Consider the following 25,121-nt stretch of genomic DNA (forward strand, 5'->3'; position numbering starts at 1 on the left):
CTGTTACTATCCTCCGCAACCATCAACTGAGATTGGATTCACAAGTCTGTGGAGCCGTGAAGCTGAACCACTTCCTGATTATGAGACACAACTGATCCAGCTCAAGGAGAGGGTTGTTACTGAGTCACGAGAGAAGAAACCATTGTGTCAAATGGCCCCTGAATTTGTAGTTCTTGGTTGCTTCGGTATGATATTGCTAGTGGTATTTATCTTGTTTAAGTAAATTAGATTAGGCTTTGGTATTTGGATTGTAGTTTTAAAGATTGAGTCACATGACAGTCTTTGGTATTTGGATTGTAGTTTTGCTTTGGTATGTTGTTTGCTTTGGATTTTAGTTTTATAGACATAGTCACAAGTTTTATAGACAGAGTCACAAACAAACGACCAAAGTTCACATGAATACTGACCAAACCAAAACGACAAATGACCAAAGTTCACATGAGTTTATATGAGAAATGACCAAAGTTCACATGAGTTTATATGGGAAATGACCTCTATATATATGAGAAGAGCACAAGAGTGTAAATTATCAAAATCAAACATACATTTTCTCTTCTCTCTTTTGTTCATCTTCTCTCTTTTGTTCATCTTATTCAAAATCAAACCAATTTCTTTCTCTCACCATAAACATACAATTCTCTTCTCTCTTTGTTCATCTTATTAATACATAGCTTTTATGGCATCTTCTTTCAACAATTTTCACTACCATTATGATCCCAATAATGATAGTTTAAACCAATTCTTTCAAGAGCAATTTAGTAACCAATTTGAAGCTGTTGAAGAGGCAATTCCGGCCGAAAGGAAAACGCGTACATATATCGATAGAAAACGCGAAGAAGGGCATGAACGTTTGTGGAACGATTATTTTCTGATAATCCGACTTACAATGCTCACCAATTCCGCCGACGGTTTCGAATGAACAAGTTGTTGTTCTTGCGTATTGTGAATCGTCTCAGTGAAGAAGTTTCATATTTTAAGCCAAAAAGGGATGCAACCTTCCGGAATGGTCTATCACCGCTACAACAATGTACTGCAGCAATTCGACTATTAACATATGGGACTGGGTCAGACTCGGTTGACGATTTAAAGGAGAATTTGATTGAGAATATATGGAATAAATTTGGACATTAATCTATGTATTAATTAAATAAAATGTTTGTCTTGTTTAATTAATTAAGTAATATGTTTGTTTTTTTAAAAAATTTATTTTCAATGTTTTTTTTTTGTTTCATAAAAATTTGGTATTGTATCTTGAATTTTAGTAAAGGTTTTATAAGTTTGCAATTAAAATGTTATTATATAAATTTTTATAATTGTAATATGTTTAAGAATATTATATTATTAAATCTTAAAATCTTAAACATGTTCTCTCAATAACTAACTTCTTAACAAAAGTTCTTAACTACTAATTTTACATTATTTTTACAATATTTATATTTTAAAAACATCCTAGACTGATCTTCCTATAAAAATGACCTTATATGGATTCTTTTGTGGAAATTAAATTTGTTTTGTCGGGGTACTTTTGGAATGTGATTAAACCGACCAGAATCTGAAGATGCCTACTCGTGTTCACACTTTGACTTGTTCGAGAAGTAGGAAACTACTTGTCGGAATTGCCCCTCAAGTTATAGTAAGTTAAGTTGTTGCTATAATCCAAAACATGCTCAAACCATGTCACTTAAAAATCGTTTTAGTGATAGATGAGTCATCTGATCTCTGTTTTACTAGTATATAACAGCCGCCTCGTGATCGTGAATATACTAACACTACTTTTTTATAGCTGGCAATGACAATTAGTTACTTTTGTTTTAGTAAACTTCCATCACGATCGATGCTAAGAATCCATCGCCTAATCAATACTACTAGCTAGAAGCAACGTGTTTCACGAAAACTCTAATAGTCTAATAGAATTATGGAAGCCAGAACTTGTCAAATTAATGTACAAACAATCCCATCCAAAAAATAACACCAAACTCTTAATTGTTTAATTGGATGCGTCTTTTTTTATGTACGATTTTGTATATTATTTTCTGTTTTCTTTTTGTTTTTCTACTAATATTTTTAAAATTGTCTGTCTCTATGAAACGTAGACACTAATACTTTAAAATGCTGAACAAAAAAAAGAATATTTTAAGATAATCTATATATACATTTTTGAAGATATTTATAAATAAATTATGAAGTTCACACTTATTTACAGGTATATTATTCACATTAAAATAATTTTTATTTTAATTTATAAATATGGTTTGATTAGATTATTCTCTCTTAATTAAATAGAGATTTTCACATTAAATAAAGAGATATTGGTTTACTTTGGACAATGATCACAACCATGATTTGCAACGTAACTTCTTGATTCCCAAATTACTAATAGGGAGCTTATCTTTATTTAATACGTCAAAAATTATAAGGATTCTATGGACACGACAATTATATATTCCAAAGTGTCTAATTATAAATAGATGAAACAAAAAAAATTACAATGTCACAATATAGTATACTCATATAATTAAAAATTTCAAAATAATTTTAAATACTATTATTTATACATTGCAAACTAAATAGACACATAAAAAAAACTGTACATTTAATACTAAATAAAATTTTAATTAACACTATGATATCCTAACTTTACTATAACACACTACACCTAAAACATACTACTTATACATTATATAATATATTGATGCAAGATATTGTTGGTTTAAAATTTTCAAAGCATTACATACATATATAATTAATATAATAAAAATTATATTTTACATTTTTAAATTAAAAATTAGTACCACGGTGTAGGTGAATATCTAGTAATAAATTATAAACGTACACAATTTTTTCGTCAGTTTTTTTATTTACAAAAAGGTTTGAAACAAATGGAACTTTATAATTCATAGTTTCATGGGCTTAATACTTACAATAAAAGGCACTCTTGGACATCAAACGCTAACCCAATGAATGATAAAAGTCCATTACGGTAAGTAGTTTGGTTTTGTTCGTAGAACCATGGGCCACGATCAATCCCTTGAAGATTCCCTTGTGTCGTGTTGATTATTAGACTTCAATGTATTTGTTTGTATCCATGTTAGCACAATTTTTCTAGGACTTATTTGGTAGAGAGCCAAAGTTTTGGTTAAACTGTAAAGAACACAGGATTGTAAAACCGTAAGTAAAGAAGAAGGATTTTGTTCGTGTGTGATTTGACTATTTGAGATATCGGAATATTATGCATGCAACATGCATAATAACGTTTTATCGTAAACAATGCAATATATATATATATATATACTCAACAACACTAAATTGTATACGCTCTGGACCAAGACCAACAGGTTTTCATTTGTACGGTATCGTAGTTTATAGAACATGTGGATAATAATTAATAAGAGTGGGCTTTGGTCAAGTTAATGTGAGACTGACACGTTAAAAAGGGTCAACGAGTATGTCTTATCTCTAATTTCCATCAAAAGTGAAGTTGAAGAATGTGAGGGTTTGCTTTTATGGTGAGGAAGAGAGCAATGAATGCGAAAGACTTCTGTACTTCTGTTTTAGTCTAAGACAATAAAGAGTCACAACACAAATAAAACAAAGTTCCATTGCATGATTTAGATGGTGACCTATGCATAAGGCAACTTACTATCTACCATTATTGCAGACAGCAGGAATATATATCAATGATACACAACATACATTTCACTATCGATCGAGTCAATGGTTAATGCCAAAAAAACAAAATTTAGCAAAAAAAAGGATAAGCAAGAGTCTCCTTTACTAGTTCTTCTTTTGTTAGCCACCCACGTTTTTGTCTTAAGTTATGGTTTGGTAATAAAGTATTTTAGACGAAAAATCTCAAATCGATACTAAAGCATGCATGAAATAAAGTGAGCAACTACATACGTAAATGTTTCTCTTTATTCTTCTCTCCTCTACAACTACATACGTATAGTAGTAGCTAGTGGTTCTTCAAACTAAATTTCATTTTAACAATAGTTATTAGTAATTATGATATATATTAAATTAATCACTACCAACAAATCATATAGTATCATATTTTTTTTTGACTTCATGATTATACAATTTAAATAAATAAATATTATTTTCCCAAGAGGGTCGGACTCAATTGGCTCGTGACCTCTCATACATCATATTTCTACTCAAGTGCTATTAGTGTTTTTTTTTACTTTTTCAAGGATAATTAGAAACCATTCCTTTTCATTTTGTCCCTCATAATGACAAAGTTTAAACTATTGGAGCATCACGTTTCCTTATTGACATCGAACATTCGTGTTCTTCTACTTTTGTCTTCGTCTGGTTCGGTTTTGGTATAGAAGTTGACCCTTGAATTGTTTTATATAAATAGTATTAAAGTGCTTCCTTCGAACGACATGACTATACTTGAACCAGATAGATAGATAGCCACTCTTTTCATGCTCAAAAGCATTACATTGCTTTTGCTTCTAAATCGTAATCATTCACGCTAATTCCTTTTCCATATGTGTAAATCAAAGAAAAGTATGTATGTAACATCATGATGTATTTTTATTCACCAACTGTTTACTTGCCTTGCATGTGTAATTAGATCTCCTGCGCACATAGTTCTCTTAATTTTGTAGAATATCCTTCTTCTTATTTTTTTTTATTTTTTGTTATTATAATAGTTTCGTAATACAAATACGTTTTGGTATCGATGGGTCTTTTTAACATTCTATCATAATCGTATCTCTAATTTGAGATAACATAATTAATAGATGAACGATTCATCAAAATCTGTTTTGACATCATTTCATATGAAAATAAAAGTAAGGAGCAATTCATCATTCCATAGGATAATTAAGCCTTCTTAATTAATTGCAATATATGAGTAGCTTGTTTCAAACGGAGCTCTTAAACGATTTAGAACAGCCTTGAGACACTAGTATTTTATCTTCGTAATGTATGTAGTACTATATTTTGGGCATTCATTATATCGTACTATATGTTATATGCATGAGAGTGTGTTCGACCTTCGGCGTTTCAAGCTAAAGTTTTGGTGGTATATTCGGAACTTGTAAAAAGACGTGGTTTCTTAATGATGATGTTTAATCCAATAAGTTCAACGCAGCTATTAAGTGTGACTGTGTGAGTCGACATTGATAATAAATCATAAGTTTACACTGCTATGCAATGATGCAAGAGTTCTCGATCGAAAGAATATATATTTCGACGTCATAAATAAGTTTTTAAAAACTTATGGCAGTCAAAATAACCCTATCATCAGTAAAAAACACATTGTAAGTAAAATCTTTAAACTATCGAAATCTTAGTGACCTCTCAAAAAACGTAAATTAAATTTCAGATGTGTAATGTTGTTGACCGATTGATTAACGAAGCTCCACATAAAAAAGACTGCTTATTACCGTTAACATTTGAAGTATTTTTACATATTTGCCCCTTATCATTACATATATCACGAAATAAGTAAGATATTTTAGTATTTTTACACAAGGACTCAAGAGTCAAAGATCAAACATGATGAAACACCATGAAAGGGGGCATAAACACACACACATGACATAAACTAAAGAGAGATGTTCAAGAAGCCTTTTTTTTTTTTTTAAAGAGCTAAATATCAAATTAACTAACTAATTAAACATTCTTTAATCCATCCTCATTAGGGTTTGTATCTTTTATTTAAGCTTCCTGAATTTATATAATCTCAGTTCGATGACGACTGGTTCAAGGGACTCCTCCCACAACTCGCCGGCTTTGGACTGTTTCCGACGATTCGAGGACTCATCTGACCCAACCTGATTTCACTCACTCGTGGACTAAACACTTGAGACAAACTCCGGTTGTTGACTGGAGTCGAACTCGAACTTGTCACCTTAGGGCTACTTGTGTGTCTAAACTCTCCTCTGCTTCGTGTAATAACCTCATCAAGAATCTCTGAATCTCCTGGATACGAGGTTGTGGATCCTATCTCCGTTTCCTGTTCAACATCGAGTTTGAGAAAAAAGATAAGAAGAAGCTAAAGAAACAAAGTAAAGGAGTTGAAACAGAGTAATTGAATTTGTACCGCTGCGAGATTGAAGGGTAAAGCTGGAGCTTCTTCATACTCTGCTGCGTCTAAGTCCTGAAGATGAGCTCCTTTGAAGAACCTAGGGAGGAGATACTGTCGAACAGGGATTAAGAACATGATCATTAGAGGGAACATGACTCCTGCGATTGGGATCCATGTGAGGCCAAAGCAGATTAAGAGATAAATCGCTTGGAAAATAGTGAACATTGCAATTGTCTTGAATGGAACCGTTTCCACGAATGTTGCATGGTAATCTTCAAGAACCCTGCAAACAGAAACGTGACAGAACTGAGTTGAAATGAGGCTTTTTGAAGTTGAATGTGAGAAAAAGATTGGAGCTTTAGTTACTTGAAGCGGCGACTTGGGGCGGTGAAGAGAAGTAAGATCCTTTCCCAGAATTGGTTTCCGGGTAAGCTTTCAATGGCCATGAAGGCAAAATAGCCCCATAGGACTGATGTTGGGATCATTTTAAGGAGAGGCATAGCTGCAACGCATCCTCCTACCATTGTAGACTGAAGCAAGTTGCTTACCCGTTGTTCTTTTACTTCAACTGGTAGCAAATCATCAATTTCTTTCTCTATATCGAACAGAGTTTCATCAACTGGAGCATTGAGGTTTCCGGTGAATGTAGTCGCTTGGATTGTCGATTCTTTCAGTTCTTTTAAACCCTGCAGGTGGAGAGAACTAATTCTCAGTTTCGTGTTTTACTGACAAAATAGAAAGTGATTTGGGAAAAATTATTTACTTTGGGTTGTTGGTACACTAATGGTGTCTGCATGTGATGATAAGCTTCTTGCATATTGTCATAGAGCTGTCCCAAACTTGCATTCTTTTTGATGCTTCTTCGTGCTGTTGCAACCAGTCTGTTACGAAGCAACTGCAGAGAGAGCAAACGTCAGTCTCAAAACTCCTGAAACCCCTGAAAATAAGACCATGGTGAGTGGTGTTACCTGGTATTTAAGAGTTGCTAAGCTCTTCGTATGCATTGGAGATTGAGGAATGACACCATTTGATGGAGGGACTCCAAGTAGACCACACATTAAGGTCTGCATTTGCAGTACTGATTATGAACAATAGGCGCCAAAAAATAATTCAGACAGAAAAAACTTTTTTGTTTCCAGCAAATTCTTACCAGAAACCCAAGAAGAAGCAAATCGTAGTGGTAAGAAGACGGTTTTCTCAAATTGAATTCGTTTTGCTGTGCAAGCTGTGAAGCTACGCTATGGTCAAAGTAATAAAGCACAGCAATCATTGAAGCTGGAATGAAAGCTCCAATAATGTAGGCGACTGGAACATCAAGCATCTCCTGCAAATTTTTAAGTCACTAGGCTTGTAAGTCTTATTGTTTCAGTGTGTAGAAGTGCATATGCATGAAGATTAAAGAAAAAGACATACCTTTACTACGGTCCAATTTCCATAAGCACCAGGGGACCAAGGATTTGGGCTAAAAAGTCGCCGGGGGATTCCTTTTGGAACGTCTCCAGCTGGAATGTAGGAGACACCGGTCCACACTAGCACCATGAGTGGTACACCATAGTCAGCTATTAAGCTTCTGAGCCAGCCTGCGCAAGAGAAGCAAACTGAGTCACTAGGCTTCTTCGAGATGAGATGTATTGGCCTGAATCCCATAGAAAGAAGAATCCAGCTCCTGAGATAGAGATGTTTGTTTCACTTACCAGATCCGTACCGCCATGATCTGGCTTTTCTGCTTCTAAGTCCAGTGAGAAGAAGACCAAAGGAGAGAACCAGAGCAAACATCCCATTAGCAAACCTCCAGGAAGGTAAGAACTCCTTGAGCTTCTGATTCTCTCGTTCAGGAATGCGGAACTCATCGACTAGTCCCTGAATAATCCATGCGTTAGAGTTTGATAAGCAAACCCACATTGTCTCAAATATCGAAAATTCAGAATCTTGCTTAAAAAGAGTTCCTACTTTGATGGCTTGTTGCATGAAGAGCATAGCAATAAGCAGTCCAAACAATTCGCCAGCTACTCGAGTGAACCTATTGATGATGGAACAAGCACCACATATAGCCAGCACAAAGAGCATCAAAGCAGTCCAAACGCAAACCCTACACAGAGATTGCAAACAGTAATGAAAAATGTTTTCAACACCTTGGTTAGTGGTTACTGTATTAAAGCAAAGTAAAAACTCACCATCCAGACCACGCCAAGAAGAGATCTCGTCCCAGTTCAGGTCTCGCCTTAGCAAAGTTAAACATGAAAGTGTACATAATAACAGTAGGCTCTGCAACTCCTAGAATAAGCAGAGGCTGACCTCCGATAATGGAGTGTATCATGCCGCAAATGGCTGTGGAAGCTAAGGTTTGAACAGCCGTGAGAACTCCATCTGCGAAATTTCAGAACCCAATTTTTCAATCCCTCAGCTGGAAAAGTGCAAATTTTTGATAAAGGTAGAAACTTTTTTGCAAAAAATTTTAATTTGTACCGGTGCTTCTTTCAAGTTGTTCACCGAATGAGATGACAGGAATGGCAGACGCGAAAAATATGTAAGTGGTGGGAGCCAGAATCCTAATAGAATCGATGGTCCATATAAAAATAAATAAGGAATCAAAAAGGTAACTTATATAATCAGTGAAGAAGATTCATAAGAAGATTAGTTACCTAAAGCCAGCCTTGAATCCTCCGGTCCAATCTTGCTTATAGCACATCAATCTTCCTTTAAGATCATTCTTGATTCCTTCAAAGGGAACAAAAGTCTCTTCCATGACTAACTTGCTCTGTTTCTCTCAGTCAATTCGTCAAACACTTGGAGTTCCCTGCCTTCTACGGTGAGAAGAAGAAAGATTTTGAGGTGAAAAACCCGGTTTAAAGGGGGAAAACAACGAATGAGCTACTTCAAACCGGACAAACCCATGTTAAAGAACATGTCTTTAAATTCAAAGTTTTAGCGAAGAACAGGAAAGAAAGTGAGAGAAATGCCAATAAGGAAGAGAAGAAGAAGAGGAAGAAGAAGAAGAAGATCGAATCTGGATGAAGAAAGATGCATGAAGAGAAGAAACAGTTTACATGATATGTAGAGAAATAATAGAGGGAGAGTGAGATTTTTTTTGATTAGGGAGGTATAAGGTATGTCGTTGAAATTACATAAAGAAGAAGAGCTGAGCTGATGCTAAAATGTAAGTATTATGAAATGTCTCTGCTGGCAACTGGCAACGAAGAAGAAGACGAAGGAATCTCCATTTATATAAGCTACTCAAAATACCCAACACCAAATTAAAGAAAAAAAAAAAAAAACTTGAATTTTATTATTTTATTACTATTATATAAAAAAAACAGGAAAAAAAATGATTTAGGAGAGAAGAGACAATTGCGTGAATTTTGCGATTGCTTGAGAAAATAATGATTTCCTAAAAAAATAAAAATAAAAATAAAAATTTTACTTTTGTTTTTCTTTTTGCATCATCATCAAAGCTTAAGAAAAGTTCTTCATTAAAGTTGTTTTGCTTAATTCAACAAAATAAATATACGAGAAAAATGGTCAAAAATTATAATAATCTCCCTTCTTAATAAGGAAAAGGATAGCCGATAGTGATGATTTATATATATATTTTTAATAAAATTCTAAATTATTTCTTGTAAATTAATACTTAATTAGTACGTACTAGTTCTAAACTATTAATCCACTCGATTTATATGCAGGTAAAAATCAAAATATTAAGCAACGGATCGGATATAATTTTGAAGTAGGTGATATTCAAAAGTACGTGAAAACTGGGAATAGTTTTTTTTATTTGGAACTTGGGAGTATAAAAAAAGGTTACGTTACAATATCCTAAAAAGAAGGTTAAGCAAAATAATTAAATTCAAAAAACGAGAGTGAGTGAGATTGACAGGCGTCTGCTTGGACTTATTTGTTTTGGATGTGTCAATCTGTTAAAAAAAATATCCAATTTTCAATGCTTGGTTCGTGTTTTATTAATATCGATCTTCTTCTTTTTTTTTTTTTTTTTTTTTTTATGTTAAAGATGTTTTATTAATATCTTGCTTTAGTTTGCTCTCCTCTCATTTCGATAATTAATTGGTTCAACTATAGCATCTTTTATTTGTTCCATCAATCGATAGATACCCTCTCATCTTATCATTTTTGTTTTACTACTTACTAGTATAACTTCATTAATATAATCTGTCCACTGAAAAAAAATAAAATAAAAAAAAATAAAAAAAAATAATCTGTCCACTGAATTTATGCTGTGAGATGATTTTTCATGTATTTGTTTTTGCCTCTCTAAAAACAATCGTTTTATACATATCTTTGTTAACTAAAGTTATGATTCGAAATATAGATTTTATGCCAAAATTTTGATACAATAGGCAGAAAAAAAAATATATGAGAAGACATTTTTTAATTAGTTGCAATAAAATCGTAGATGCTGCTGATATTATGTACATAAATATTTGGGATATAATCACCATGCAGTGATGTGGCATTAGTTAGACGTCAACCAAACACACAGAAGAATCTAAAGAACTATGGAGCAAACTTGACCTAACTATCCCATCCCAATTCATTTAAAAACTAATTTAACTTTTTTCACTATGTTAACTTTCACAAATATTAAAATTAATATTATTATTTGTTAGGATTTGGATTCAGATACGTTTAAAAGTTGTCTTTCAAATGTTTGGCTGCGGTTTCGCACGCATAGCTTAATTTGGCTCCTTTAAACATGACCCATAAGAGACTTAAGAGTAATTAAATCTGTAAAGGCCAATTAAATAAATAAAGATAAAAACTATATATAGTATACGTAAGGAATGCATGTCCCACAGTCTCTTCCATTTATCTTAACTTTATGATATAAATGAGTCTTGCTTGCTGGTATATGTTTTTGATATATTTGTTGGGCGTACGGATAATTTTGGATTGGTCCCAGAAAAAGTGTATTTAGTAGAGGTTGAAATTGTTCTACGGATGTGTTACGTACGTGTGTTAGTTAGATAATACAGACGTTTGAGGGGAAAAGTATATATTATATATATGTGATGATATATTGATATGATATATGCATGCACTTGTGTGATGTACGTGCATGTGCTTACACATATATGACAAAATACGTAATATATAATTGGGAAAGAGAGGTCTGACCCATGTGCTATAGACAACTCGACGCAATCTCACAACCACAATACACTAGAGAGCCTTATTTCACGAACTAACAACTTCCACGACTATATATCTTTTTTATTCGAGTGCAATTGTTTAATATTTTCTGTAGTGATCACCATTTTTGTAATGCTTAGGAGATGTCTCATAATATATCTCATTCTTTTCATGTCTACTTTGTAGAGCAAAAAAATCAAGGTAAGTCATTGGCTAGTTTTAATATATATATATATATATATAAATAGTTACATTAATGTGATGATATGGATTTGTTTACATTATCGTGTAACCGAAGAACTAATAATACGACGGCCTGCCAAATTTCAAATGACGCATAATTTCTCTACAATTTTTTTTCTCCAAAAGCATATACTTTGTATTGGGACCTTTCCGCATGGGTCCATACCTTGTTTATTTGAAAAGAGTTCAAACGATAACAAAAGTATTATTAAGCAATTTAAAAACTATACAGTTCGTGTAGTTGTTTCGCTGAGTCGATTATTTTGTACATTAAAAAATAAGTAATGTGTCACATCGTAACTGATCATTAGTCATTTACGTGCTTTTTATATTCGTTTCACTCTATTCATCTTCTGTTTCGATATTAAATCAAAGCTCACAACAAGAAAGGACGACATTTTTGGTGTGTGTTGGTGTCATTATCGAGTCATCATCCAAATTCAATTTCGTATATAACAGCATATACAAGCTTCTCAAGATGGTAAAGAAGTTTGATTTGCTAACAGAAAATATAAGATTCTCTCTCAAATATTATCCACACATGCATCTGATTAAAATAAGCTTTTAATTTATTTTCTTCATAGAGAAAATCGGTAGGATCAATATAAACTTTCGAAAACGATAGATATTAAAAGTGTTGAAAAAGCCAACTGTATCTATGAAAATCTCCTTGCGTCAATGAATTTAATCGGGTCTCTCTAATGCCTTATCGCGTCATAGCATGCACACAACATAACTAGATCCTTTACGAAAGTTTTAATAATATAAATCCTCCCTTTAATATATTAAGGACTATTACTAGTTTATCTTTTACGTTATGTTATATGGTGAAACAGATGTAAAACCTAATCTCTATATCGTAAACGTTCATGAATCCTTTTCACCATAGTCAATAAATCTTTAACCTAAAAAAAAAAAAAACTACGTGAATAATTTCCCCATTCAAAATCTTGCAATTAAACACCATCACTCATTTGTTTTGATATTGTACTTTCTTTTTATTTTCTTTTCCAAATAAGCATGTTTGACTATATTTGGCTACCGGTGCCGAATACACACGTAAGTTTCGTTACCTCTTTGATACGAAATAGGCAGATGATCTTCGTTTTCACTTTCCATCAATACGAGGTTCTTGCATGTTTTATCAATCACCAAATCGGTCAATAAGTTACGGGGGAAAATTGCATATATACACAAAATATACGCATCCACTTACGTCCACGCACAGTCAATTTACAATTTCGTTTATATTACTTCGAGACAATTGATGGAGAAAAACACTAACTCTTTAAGCAAAACAAATTGAAGTGAGAAAAGACAAAAACCAACTGTGTATAAAGCCGAAACAGATCATGGGTCCATAAAAGGCCGAACCTCCACTTCTGTTTTTTGTTTATAAATATGATTTATTCCCATAATAACAAAAATAAAATAAAAACATCTCTTAAAGTGGTAGGCCCTTTTCCTCATAATTTCTCAGTTTTTTTTCCCATTTGACACCCTTCACTTCAACAACACTTCACATTGTTATACGACCTTTTTCTGTCACCACATTATTGTTAGAGTCGATACTGTTGAAGTGTTTAACATGTATTATGGGTTCTAATTTAAATTCAATTAACAGTTGATATATTTTACTCATCCTGTGACCTGTATATGTAATTTCAAGTTTTATATCACATTTTTTATTTTGGATTAACATTTTATCAAACAATAGTTTATATATATATATATATAGAAAATCTCGTTTCAAGACCAAATCCTGCATTATTCATTATAGTTATTAGACCATGTATATTATTCAAGTCAAACGTTCTAAATATATCGAAACTCAGAATCATATATATATATATATATATATATATATAAGTTTTAGATATATCTCAAGTACATGCACGACTATATATATCTTACCACGTATACAGTAATACAAGTACACGAAACGAACAGCTACACAAGTACACAACAAGCGTCGAGCGAGGTTCATCATCACTCGTGTTCATCTGTGTATATTAGCAAGATGTCATGCGCGACTTTTGAGTTTTGACCAATATAGTTCTACAAACTAAACGTTGAAACTTGAAATATATATGCAAAAAGAAAAAGAAGAAACAAAGCAATTTGATTAGCCTACTTTGAAACGACGTCTCCTTAACGTTTGTGCGTTGTTTGTTAACGCGTCTGAATCTCTCTCCGAACAATGCATTACGGATATAAGGAATTTTAACATTATTTGATATCCGAAAATTTTAACATTATTTGATATATATATATATATATTATATATATATATCCAATATATATATATGGATATGTTATAATTATTGTTTGTTTCCATGTAGAAAGAAAGACTGCATACAAAAGCCAATTTGAAGCTTATGTAAAAACAAAAACATTGTAATTAAATTGCGTATATTTTGTGTTGCTAAAACCCCTAACCGTTATCATCAGAATATAAAAATCTGAAATCTTCTTACATTATTAAGAAGAACATAAAAAAAAAAAAACATCGAGAGTATTCGATTTGATTCTCAAGTTAAACTCAGAAAAAATTGGGCGTATGAAATATATTGTGTTGTCGTCCACTTATACAATAAAGTATGAAACATGGATGATGCATGAAGGCTAGACTTCCAATGTCTACAAATATTTTATAATGCTTGTGGTAGGGTCTTTTCATTATCATGTCTCACTTCTTTTTTTTCATACCTCATCTTAAACGTCTAATATAATTTTTACTTATCACCAAAAAAACTTATTGTTTCATTCTATTTAAAAAGCATATGAAGTTATCGAATTTTCAAAAAGAAAAAAAAAAAAAAAAAGAGGAAACTTTGGAGCCTCAAAATTGTTTTTTTTTTTTATTGGGAAGGAGCCTCAAAATTGTAATTATAATGTTTCATAAGTTTGACTTCGATAAATCCAAATAAACGCGCAAATCATTACCATTAATTAAAATAACTTTTGTGCACGCAATTGATTCAGACACAAGGACCGACCAATTTGAGAACAATGAATGGTTATGATTCATCCTAATGAAAAAGCTCTCGTGACAGCAAACCCGATGTTGTTGGTTAAGTTATACCCGGTCTACTAAAACCAGACGAATACTTCTTGCGACGTCGTTTTGGATGAAGATTAATTAAACACGATTTGGTTGTAAAGCCCAATAAGGCTATCTCTACGACTCTACCTAAGAAGATATAAAACTTATATCGATTAATTAATGGGCTGAATTGTGTTGGCCCATAACGAGGATAAATGGAGGAGGAGGGTCCAAAATTAAGTATTTTAATTTAAAAAAAAAACATATATTCGACGTATTTTTAACGCTCACTTTGGTTTATTTAAGTAGAGATTTTTTTGTGTCTCATAAGGAAAAAGAAAAAAATAAAATCCATCGTGAAACGTTCGAAGGACATTTCTTAGGACGACCATATCGGCGTTAAGGAGAGAGCTTAGATCTCGTGCGGCGTTTGCTGTATTCCGGTAAGTTTTTTATTCCGCCGATTCGTTCTCTATCTCTCTCCGTTTACTGATTATGCCTCTGTTCGAATTCCCTTTCCCGCGATCCGATCCGTGTGTAGTTTACGGCTCGTCATCTCCAGATCCGTTGTGTTTCTTCCGTTTTCTATTATGAGTGGATGTGTTTTCTTGTGATTCGCTAGTTTCTAAAGCTGGATCTGTATCTCTTGCGTCGTGGAAATTCAAATTGATGTTAGTCGATTCCTTTTTCCCTTAGATCAGGCTAGTCTCTAGTAGTTGATGATTCTCCGGAGTTGTAGATCTTAGATCTTGATTCGATCCCCAGAAACGAGGGAATAAGAATGAGATTCGATACGTCTTTGTATGTAGGTCCGCAATGGTGTTATTTTTCTGGATTTAGAATTGAGAAATTGAGAATTTTGAATCTGCTTATGTGAACAGGCTTGGAAAAAATGGGTTTGTCCTTTGGAAAGTTGTTCAGCAGGCTCTTTGCGAAGAAAGAGATGCGTATTCTGATGGTTGGTCTCGATGCTGCTGGTAAGACGACCATCTTGTACAAGCTCAAACTTGGAGAGATCGTCACCACTATTCCTACCATTGGTGAGTTGTTAGTTACTTTATATACCTGATTTGTTTGTTGTTGAATGTTTCACTTGTTTTGTATGAGTAGCTGACTTTTTCCTCTTTTTGTTTTTAGGGTTCAACGTTGAGACTGTTGAATACAAGAACATCAGCTTTACCGTGTGGGATGTCGGGGGTCAAGACAAGGTATCAATCGTTCCTCTTGTTTTATCATGCAAGCATTGTTTGTGGTCGATCATCCAATTATGATGTCATCTGTTAAAAAATGGTTTGCTTATTAGGTTCAGTGTTGGTATTATGTTTCTATACCTGCACTCTACAATTTATAAGCAAAATCAATTAAGCTGGAATTTTAAATATCCTTTGATTGATCCTCAAAGAGATGTCTTTTTCTTGCTTACATTCGTAGATTAGCACCTTTTTCTTTGTGGACTATGCTGTCTCATTTGAGTTCTGCATGTAGAATTGATTGGGCTCTTAAAAAATTAATAACCTCCTTCTTTGTGCTCATGCAGATCCGTCCATTATGGAGACATTACTTCCAGAACACACAGGGACTCATCTTTGTTGTGGACAGTAATGATCGTGACCGTGTTGTTGAAGCTAGGGATGAGCTTCACAGGATGCTGAATGAGGTATTCTCACTCAACACTTGCGCATCTATGTTTTTTTGTATGATGGCCTCAGATCATATGGTTTTTTGACTTTGTAATGTTTTCCTGGTAGGATGAATTGAGGGATGCCGTTCTTCTTGTTTTTGCTAACAAGCAAGATCTTCCCAACGCGATGAACGCTGCTGAGATAACCGACAAGCTTGGGCTTCACTCCCTCCGCCAACGACACTGGTGAGTTAGAAACACATAAACTAGCTTTTCTCGATCCACAGTCTGTTATCACTCGTGACATGTGAGCTCATGTGATCATTGTAATGACAGGTACATTCAGAGCACATGTGCCACCTCAGGAGAAGGTCTCTATGAGGGACTTGACTGGCTCTCCAACAACATCGCAAACAAGGTATCAACTACCAGCTACTACTCTCTTTTAACAACTTCAATTTTGGTTTATAATCCGAATCTGACACTCCTTAAATGTATGTATGATTCGCAGGCATAGAAGGGAGATTAGCCAGATTCCTCTTTTTTGCTTGTTTGGTTTCTAAATCAAAGAAGGGGTCTGTTTCGCTAGTACTAAAAGATTTATTATTATATTCTTCTTCTTCGTCTCTTATCTCAAACTCAGATCATTTCACACTTTTGTATTTCCCCTTTAATAACTCCTTACTTTTTCGCCTCTTCTTCCCGAAGTGAGTATATCAGTTTTATCTTATCTTTGCATCAGTATTACTTTCAAAGCAAAAATTGAACTGTAAATTTCTGTAAAAGTTCATATCTTAGAAGTGAAGTTGGGCTGTTTTTTGGAATATTTTATTCAAGCTTGAGATTCGAAGATACACGTGAAAATTGATGATACACACGTTATAGACAAATAAGAAAAAGGCAATCAAATCACACGACAATGTCCAAAGCAGTTGAAACCAGAGACGGCATGTGTGGTTGTCCACCGGACACATGAAGGCCGGAAACAAAACTGCCTAATTTACAGACAATTTTAACTCCTGATGACATTCAAGCAGCGGACGGTGCGGTCACGTAGTTGACGCGTCCAGCCTCAGTAAGAGCGGTGATAAACGGCTTCAAATTCACCAGATCGGCCTCTGTGTCGACAACGGCTACAGGTTTCTTGTAATTCAAGGAATCATCGTTGTAAATGTCCCACCATTTGTTCACTAACATTTTGATGTCTTCTCTGTTCATGTTCGCTTCCTTCCCTGTGTATCTCCACGGCTTCGAACCCTGTTAAAACAAACAAACAAAAAATTTCAGAACACAGAAGGAAATTGATTGTTTTGAAGAAAACAAAACCAAGTACAGATATAACTTACCGCTGCACAGTAGTGCACCACCTTGACTTTATCAAGCTCTACATTTTCCGGGTGACGCCATAACATGGCAAGGACGAGATTGTACACTAAAGGAATCGGCTTGTAGATTTTCTTGAAGTACATGTTCAGAAAATCCTGCGCAATCAAATCCACAACTTAGAAAAAGATGAAAACAGAACATAACCGAGGAAGGCTAGTCTAAATTAATCTTTCTCCCTTACCTGTTCAGCGAAAGGAGTCGGAGGAGTGATTTTAAGAGTTTCTAGTAGGTTCTCGTAAGTCTCGAGTTTAGGCTCGAACAAGAACATCCCTGCGTTGAAGTAAAGATCCGGTGGCTCTCCAAGCTCTGCCTTTGGCCACTGGACTTTCTCCGGGCACTGTTGGCAATATCCGATCTTGTATTGCGGCGTGTGGCTCCATGTCTTCTCGCAGAAACAATCCATCACGGCGTAGAAGTATCCATCAGGAAGATCGAACAAGTGATCGATGTTCTCGTAAACTTGAATGTCTCCATCTAAATATATCATTTTACTATAGTCCACAAACTGCGCATAACACAAAAAAAGAGAGCATTAACCACACCAAAACGATGTCGTATTGCTATTAACAAACAAAAAGGGAAAGAAACGACGGCGTATTAGACGTACCTTCCAGATACGGAGTTTAGAGTAGTTGATGACGTAATAAGCCATGGCAAACTGAGTTTGGTTCTCGGGTGGGTAAACGGGTTCGATTTCACGGACAATGCAGCCTTGTTCCACCAGGATACGACGGTGCTCCTCCGGAACGTCAGGTAATATAGCAACAACGAGCGAATACGCCGATTTGACTTTTCTCAACCCCTTGGCTAAACCAACGACTCCTTTGACATAATCACCGTTACCAGCTAGAAACGTCACGTAAGCTCGATCGCTACCCTGGATCATCGGAGACGGTTTTGCTATCGTCACGGTGGATTTAGCAGCGGGGGTTTGAGTAAGTTCCGGAGCCATGTGAGAGACACGTGATCTGCTGCGCGGAGAGCTAGGGATGTGATTTAGAGTTTGTTTAGTTGTGTGCTTTTGTGTTTACTGATAGACTAATGAGGATTTCAGGTGGTGGGCTAAACTGGATTAATATAGGCGCTTGGATCGGTTACGATCATGAAATCTGGAACGTACACCTGTAAATAGGAGATCAGACGGTGGTGATTGGCGTTTGGTGAAAGTTCTGGAACGGTTAATGCGGTAAAAGGAAAACGCTAGAAGCAGCTACGGCCTACCGTTTTGTGTTATTGTCTGCTACGACGCGCATTGTAGACGTTCGTACTCCTCTATTTTTATTTCAAATTTTTAATCATGCATTAGCAATTAGGCCAATTAAACATTTTTTTTGTTGAAATATAACACTGAATTAAGAGAGTAATCTGATCATTAATTAAATGAAAAGATAAAATTTTGATATGTAATTTTTTTTTTCCCTTTCGTCAAAATAAGTCATAACTTATAGGTGACATACATAACATACGTTAGTGATATTACAAGATACTAGAAGTATACCATAAAATAAAAATTTGTAAATGCACACTTGTATTGTATAACAGAATTTTCAGATTGTTTTCACAACAACTAAAAAGAAAAACACATTGACATTTTTTAGTTCCTATTACTCTTTAGGCTGCTGATATTTTTTTTCTATTTTTCTTTATATATATATTGTTATCTGACCCAACTAATTTTAACCTCTCCCTAACTTATAGTATATATATTTTTTGAAATTGAACCTAAAAGAACTTGTTTATCCATGTGCTTAATTGCCCATTATTTTATTGTGTAATAATAATACATCACAAAGAAATAGGAAAAAAAAACAATTACTATTTAAATGTAAAGAGGTAAATTAAGCACGTGGAAAATGGAGGTTTCTTGTGAGAACGACCGTGTTTACTGTTTACTTTTTTTTATCTGGGTGAAGAGGAGCCGTGAGAGACTCGCGCCAGCTCATTTGGGGCCATTCGTCTCTTAATGGGCCATATAATAAAAACCAATTCCGTGGTGCCTAGTGAACACTCTCTCGTGGGTTCCATCGAATCGCTTTCTCTTTCCCGTAGTCTCACGTTCTTGATTCTTCTCAGGTGTCGTCGGTAGAAGAATTGTCGTCTCTCGTGAAATAGAATTTTCTTACTTTGTCCCTTATAGAATAAAACTAAACTCTGGTCTTTTATTCATATAGTATGATTTATACATAAAAAATACTTAAGTTCATCCCTATAGGTAAACCTTTTTGTTTATCGAGTCAATCAGAATCTTCCATCTAATATTTTATTTAAAAAATAAATCAAAATTAAATTAAAAAGCAAAACAAAATTAGGAAACAAATTCTGTGTACTTTTAATTAAGAAAAGTTAAATATTGGTTTGATTTAGATTTTTAAAATTAGAACAAAATTATATGTCGGTTTGAGTTTACAAATGAAGTGGTTAGGGTTTAGATTTTATAATTAAAACGAAATTATGTCGGTTTGAGTTTACAAATGAGGTAGTTAGGGTTTAGATTTTACAATTAGTACGAAATTATATGTCGGTTTGGGTTCACAAATGAGATGGTTAGGGTGTAGATTTTACAAGTAGAACAAAATTATATGTCGGTTTGGGTTCACAGATGAGATGTTAGGGTTTAGATTTTACAATAAAATAATATATCGGTTTGGGTTCACATATGAGAGTGTTAGGGTTTAGATTTTACAAGTGGAACGAAATTATATGTCGGTTTGGATTCACAAATGAGATGGTTAGGGTATAGATTTTACAAGTAGAACGAAATTATATGTCGGTTTGGGTTTTATAAAAAGTGGTTTAAGTTTTTAATTTTATAATAATATATACAGATTTTATTTATTTATTTTATAAGAGGGTGAATGAAGAGGTTCACCCCTAAGACCATCTCCAATGATTTTTCCTATTTTTTCCTCTATAATGGAGATCTTTATAATAGAGGTGAGTTTTACTCCAACCCACCTCTATTCTCACCTCTATAATAGAGTTCCTCTATTTATAGAGGAACCGTTTGTAAGAAAAAATAGAGTTCCTCTATAAATAGAAGAAAAAATAGTAATCTCTATTTTAGAGGTGAAAATAGAGGATAATTGGAGTAAAATTCATCTCTATTATAGAAGATCTTTTATATAGAGAAAAAAATAGAGGACCATTGGAGATGCTCTAAAAGAGAACCCAAGTATTGTTCTTTATACATTCGTCTTTGTATTTTTTTTTTTTTTTTTTCGTTAATTAACTTTCGTATTAGCATNAAAAGAGAGTACACACATCTCATCATAAAGAAGCAGAAACAGTTCCTCAAGCGAAGACATAATTTGAAACAAATTAACATATTTTCTAAATCTACAAAGAACTTATTTCATTACATTTTTTTGTTGTTGTTGTTAAGTTTTAGTTTACCACTCTCTCGGATTGGGCTCATAGTTTACAAAAGTTGGCCTACAAAAGCCCAAAAAACGAACATTAGTCGTCGTATCTATGTAGTCTCTGTCTTAAATGGTGGAATGAAATTGGTGATGGTGTATTGAAATTTGAATCACTTGACCAACAGTATTGTCTAATTTTTCGGTTCTTGTTGCAGTTATTGGCTCGTTTGAATTCATGGTTATTCTGGTAGAAATTGTACGTCAATGTGAGTATTGATATGTTTCAGTTTCATGTGTCACCAAAGTGTGAAAATTTTGTATGACGTTCTTTATGTAACTCTTTCTTTAGGCTAGGCAGCTGCTTGGGTCATTCTTGGGATATTCTCAGTTATAAGATTGGAGCCTTATTACGTTTTGTTTACTGGAGTCTGCTTGGGTCATTCTTGGGATATTCTCAGCTGGATTCACCAAATGCCAGAAAGGTACAAATCTACAACTCAAGCCAAAGTATTAAAAGTACGAACTCTCTCATTATATAATTTTTTTCTTTTACTTTTTTTTTGTTCTTATAGATGCCAAGAAGCAGATTCAAGCATTTTTTTTTTTTTTGGTTTAAACCAGATTCGAGCATTTGCTACACAAAAACTTGCATCTCGCTTCTCGCCAACGATATTTAATCGGCATTTTTTTTTGTTTTTTTGAACAAATTTAATCGGCATTTAGTGTAGTCTAGAGACTTAAACCCATACTTTGTGTTCTTAACACCGTATAACACACTGTTGAATCCTGCCTGATGTTGACGTTGACTCAAAAACGTGTTTTTGTGTTGCAAAATTTGACAAAATTAAAAGAACAGAAGAGAATAATTATGAAAGTGGATCTCTTACGATGTTTTCGAATTTCCTGCCAAAAGTGTCGGTTGTGTTGAGCTTTGACTTATATTACCTTAATCATCGCCGGTCATCTTTAATTTGGGCTCCCTAATATTTATTCATATGTTTCCATTATTGTATTTGCATACAGTTTACTCTCTTTTTCAAATTTTCTTCACACTGCTTTGAAATTGCTTCTTCTGAGAGATCACATTCCGACCAATCAAAGTCAAACACATAGTGTCCGAGTTTAGGCAACATGCATATTGCATAACAAAAGTACTTCGAATTTAACATTTCACCTTTCTACGGTTAATGGTAGACTTTTTACTAACCGTTTCATAGTATGATTTGCATTTGTAGTAGACTTCCTACAGGTACAATTCCTTTTATAAGTATTTCTTATTTATCTGTTATGGAAAAAAAATTATTTTTACATCACTGGTATATATGATCAATCTAATAACCTCAGCAAAATTTTAAGAAACGTTTTGCCAAATTTTTTTTACTAATTTAAAATACAATAACGGCCATTTTGGAAAGAAAAAAAAAACTATAACCATTTCACTTTCTTACAACTATAGCAATTGTTGGCGGATTGAAAAAAGGAGTAAGTGTAATTAATCTACTGGATATAAAATTACCAAGCTATACTATCAAAGATTGAAAATGCATTTTTCTAATCATTACAAACAAAAATGTATACATGTGTTAACATTTGGAAGTTTGAAACTCAACACTGCTGGTTTCTTCTAAATCATTTGAAAAAAATTATATTAACATGGAGTTCTCTTGAATTTCAGATTTGATTATGTGATGTTTCTTTACAGGGGAATAATCTATCACATGATTTATTAAAGACTAGTTGATACATTGGACCTCAACCAGGAAATGGACTATCCCAAGTATTAGAACACATTAATTACTTTTATGTATACAGATATACGTCGTTATAGGTGCGTTGACGAGGGAAAGAATGATAGATGCTAAAACATGGATGTTCTATGGTCTCATGCCACCACATGCTTTAAAGTTTAAAGTTCGAACTCTTATTAGAGGATTCTCCTCTGCGTCATCATCTATACGTCATCGTTTTTACGCCATGCACAATGAAATATTTGTAACAATTAATGTTATGCACACATACTAGATAAACAGAAAAAAAAGGGGATCCAAAAAAGAAAAGAAAAGTGTTTTCATCTTTTAAATTAAAGGAGATGTATTTAAAAAAAAAAAATTAAAGGAGATGTAACACGACTCCATAACCTAAAAACGGATCCATCAATAAGAGATAAATAAAATATAACATTCCATTAGCCATCTTTCCTTTTGAGAGTCTTCTTAGATTTTGTGATTGACCTAATAGAAATATATTTATTTGTTGGAGGCTTATGTGTTATGTCGCATCAAAGAGGAATTAGACATTACCAGATGACAAAAGAGAAAGAGGCTTTGCGTATGAATATGACATAGTTTTGAGCGTGTAAGTTAAAAAGATTGTGGGTTCTACTTTTGGTACTTCTTCTGATTTTGATAGATCGTAAACGTCTTTTTATGTTTGATTTCTCATCTTTTTGTTGATTATTTACCTTTTTTTCTCTTGTGCTTTCCTTTTTATTAGTATTAGTTTAGTTTACTAAACCAAATTAAAATTGAACGGTGAAACGATCATAATACAAAGACAGAACCATTTGATTGCAATCTTCAAGAAGTAATATTTCTTTTGTTGATTTCAAGGTTTCCAAACGTGTCGTAGTTTTCGTTTTAGCAAATAACCTGTCAAAAACCAGTAGTACTGTGAAATCTATAAACACGTTTTGGCATCAAACCTTGTTTTTTTTTTTTACTCTCGTCAAACTGGATTCTTTTTTTTTTTGTTGTTGTCTCGTCAAACAGGACTTAAGTTTGATTTCAGCAATATTCTTTCAACTAATAAATAAATATAATTGACACAAAAGACCGGTCTTTTTTCACATGTCAATAGAAAAGGTTAATTTTCTTGAGATTAGCTTATATTGGCTGTCGTCTAGATCGCATATCCAATCGATGTAACAATTCACTGAATCGGGAGTTAGAAAAAAAAACATATGTTTTCTTCATAGCTAAAAAGTCTAAGATACTGGTGGTACAACCCAAATCTAACCTATAATCGAATCAAGTCGACACGTCATCGCTTGTGTGTATATTTGTCCTGAGTTGAAAGGTAGAAGCAGACAAGTGTCTCATAAAGACATCGAGATCTGATTCGGTTATCAGGTACATACACTTAATCGGGAGTGTTGCTTTCCCCTAGAACTATGGAGGCTACTGTTTATGTGTCGTTGTGTAACAATAATCTTGTGTTTACTTGCATTACTTAAACTCTTTCTACTTTAGTATATATAGTTTTGTTCGATAACAAATTTCGACCCTCCTTTTCAACAGAGTGGATCTCTCTCACACGTACGCATCAGATTATATTTGTGCTATAATCCTTTTTGTTATTATGCTTATGTAATCCTATATAATCTATATATGTTTGTTTTGTTACTTTTGTATATGTCTTTGGTTTACTTACTTTAGTACATGTGGATCTTGCATGTCTTAACTAAAAATATAATGATTTGATTTTGCTAATCGATGATATTTTAGTTGCACATTTTAGTAAACGACCATAGAACGGTGCTTCAGAAACGAAATTGCATCAGTAAAATGTGCAATATGTATAGAGTATATACGTTTCAGAATATGTAGTCATTAATTGAAATTTCAGAATATGTATAAATAATAGAAGAAGGTTTTATATTGAAACTACGAGTGTATTATTTTAATACTATACGGTCTCTCTCTACTTCCTCGTGAGTTCTCACACAAAATAAATGGAAAAATGCAAGTATTGTTTTTTACGATTACCACTATAAGGGTATTATTTAATTATTAATAACTTTAATATTATTTCAATAATAATTCCCACGTACGATAAAATTTTGTTGAAAAGAACACACATAAAAGTGTGGTAGTTCCTCTGTTTTATAATATATGATATTTTAGAGGTTTTTGTTTGTTTCATAATATAAGATGTTTTCAATTTTTGAGATAACATTTAGACTATTTTTATATTTTTTTTATTATTTATTTTATGCATTCTTGTTTCTGATTGGTTAAATTTTTTAAAAGTAAATATTTTTTATTATGCGTGCTTTGGCTAAAACATCTTACATTTTGAAACGGAGAGAGTATTTTTTAGTAGATAATATACATAGAAGTCATAGTGATAGACAGAGGAAAGACGTCTCTTTGACTATACTCTTCAATCGAAAACAAAATGTGCGAAAATTTCAAAAGCAAAGTCCCTAAACTCGCCTAACTCCATTCTCATCTGACTTTGCTTTAAATGTCAATAGTCCTATGTTATTTAGCTGCATTC

At 33.4% G+C, this 25,121-nt stretch overlaps 3 protein-coding genes across 3 annotated transcripts; 1 reads left to right on the forward strand and 2 right to left on the reverse strand.

Annotated features, from left to right (window-relative positions):
• LOC104793702 (boron transporter 1) lies at positions 5,380–9,250 on the reverse strand. Its single transcript, XM_010520107.2, has 12 exons — positions 8,686–9,250; positions 8,510–8,592; positions 8,218–8,410; positions 7,994–8,132; positions 7,738–7,903; positions 7,457–7,623; positions 7,194–7,367; positions 7,012–7,107; positions 6,807–6,938; positions 6,410–6,729; positions 6,059–6,326; positions 5,380–5,971 (listed from the first exon to the last, which is right to left on the reverse strand). Exons 1-12 carry the CDS (start codon positions 8,787–8,789, stop codon positions 5,699–5,701), a joined length of 2,115 nt encoding a protein of 704 aa, XP_010518409.1. The 5' UTR covers positions 8,790–9,250; the 3' UTR covers positions 5,380–5,698.
• Positions 14,772–16,826, forward strand: LOC104793703 (ADP-ribosylation factor 1). The gene is made up of 7 exons (XM_010520108.1): positions 14,772–14,920; positions 15,359–15,517; positions 15,615–15,685; positions 16,015–16,134; positions 16,226–16,344; positions 16,435–16,516; positions 16,610–16,826. Exons 2-7 carry the CDS (start codon positions 15,370–15,372, stop codon positions 16,613–16,615), a joined length of 546 nt encoding a protein of 181 aa, XP_010518410.1. The 5' UTR covers positions 14,772–14,920; positions 15,359–15,369; the 3' UTR covers positions 16,616–16,826.
• Positions 16,900–18,552, reverse strand: LOC104793705 (galactinol synthase 1). The gene is made up of 4 exons (XM_010520109.1): positions 18,092–18,552; positions 17,666–17,989; positions 17,445–17,579; positions 16,900–17,355 (listed from the first exon to the last, which is right to left on the reverse strand). Exons 1-4 carry the CDS (start codon positions 18,434–18,436, stop codon positions 17,128–17,130), a joined length of 1,032 nt encoding a protein of 343 aa, XP_010518411.1. The 5' UTR covers positions 18,437–18,552; the 3' UTR covers positions 16,900–17,127.

The sequence above is a fragment of the Camelina sativa genome, chromosome 6 (genome assembly GCF_000633955.1).
Source record: "Camelina sativa cultivar DH55 chromosome 6, Cs, whole genome shotgun sequence".
NCBI classification, from domain to species: domain Eukaryota; kingdom Viridiplantae; phylum Streptophyta; class Magnoliopsida; order Brassicales; family Brassicaceae; genus Camelina; species Camelina sativa.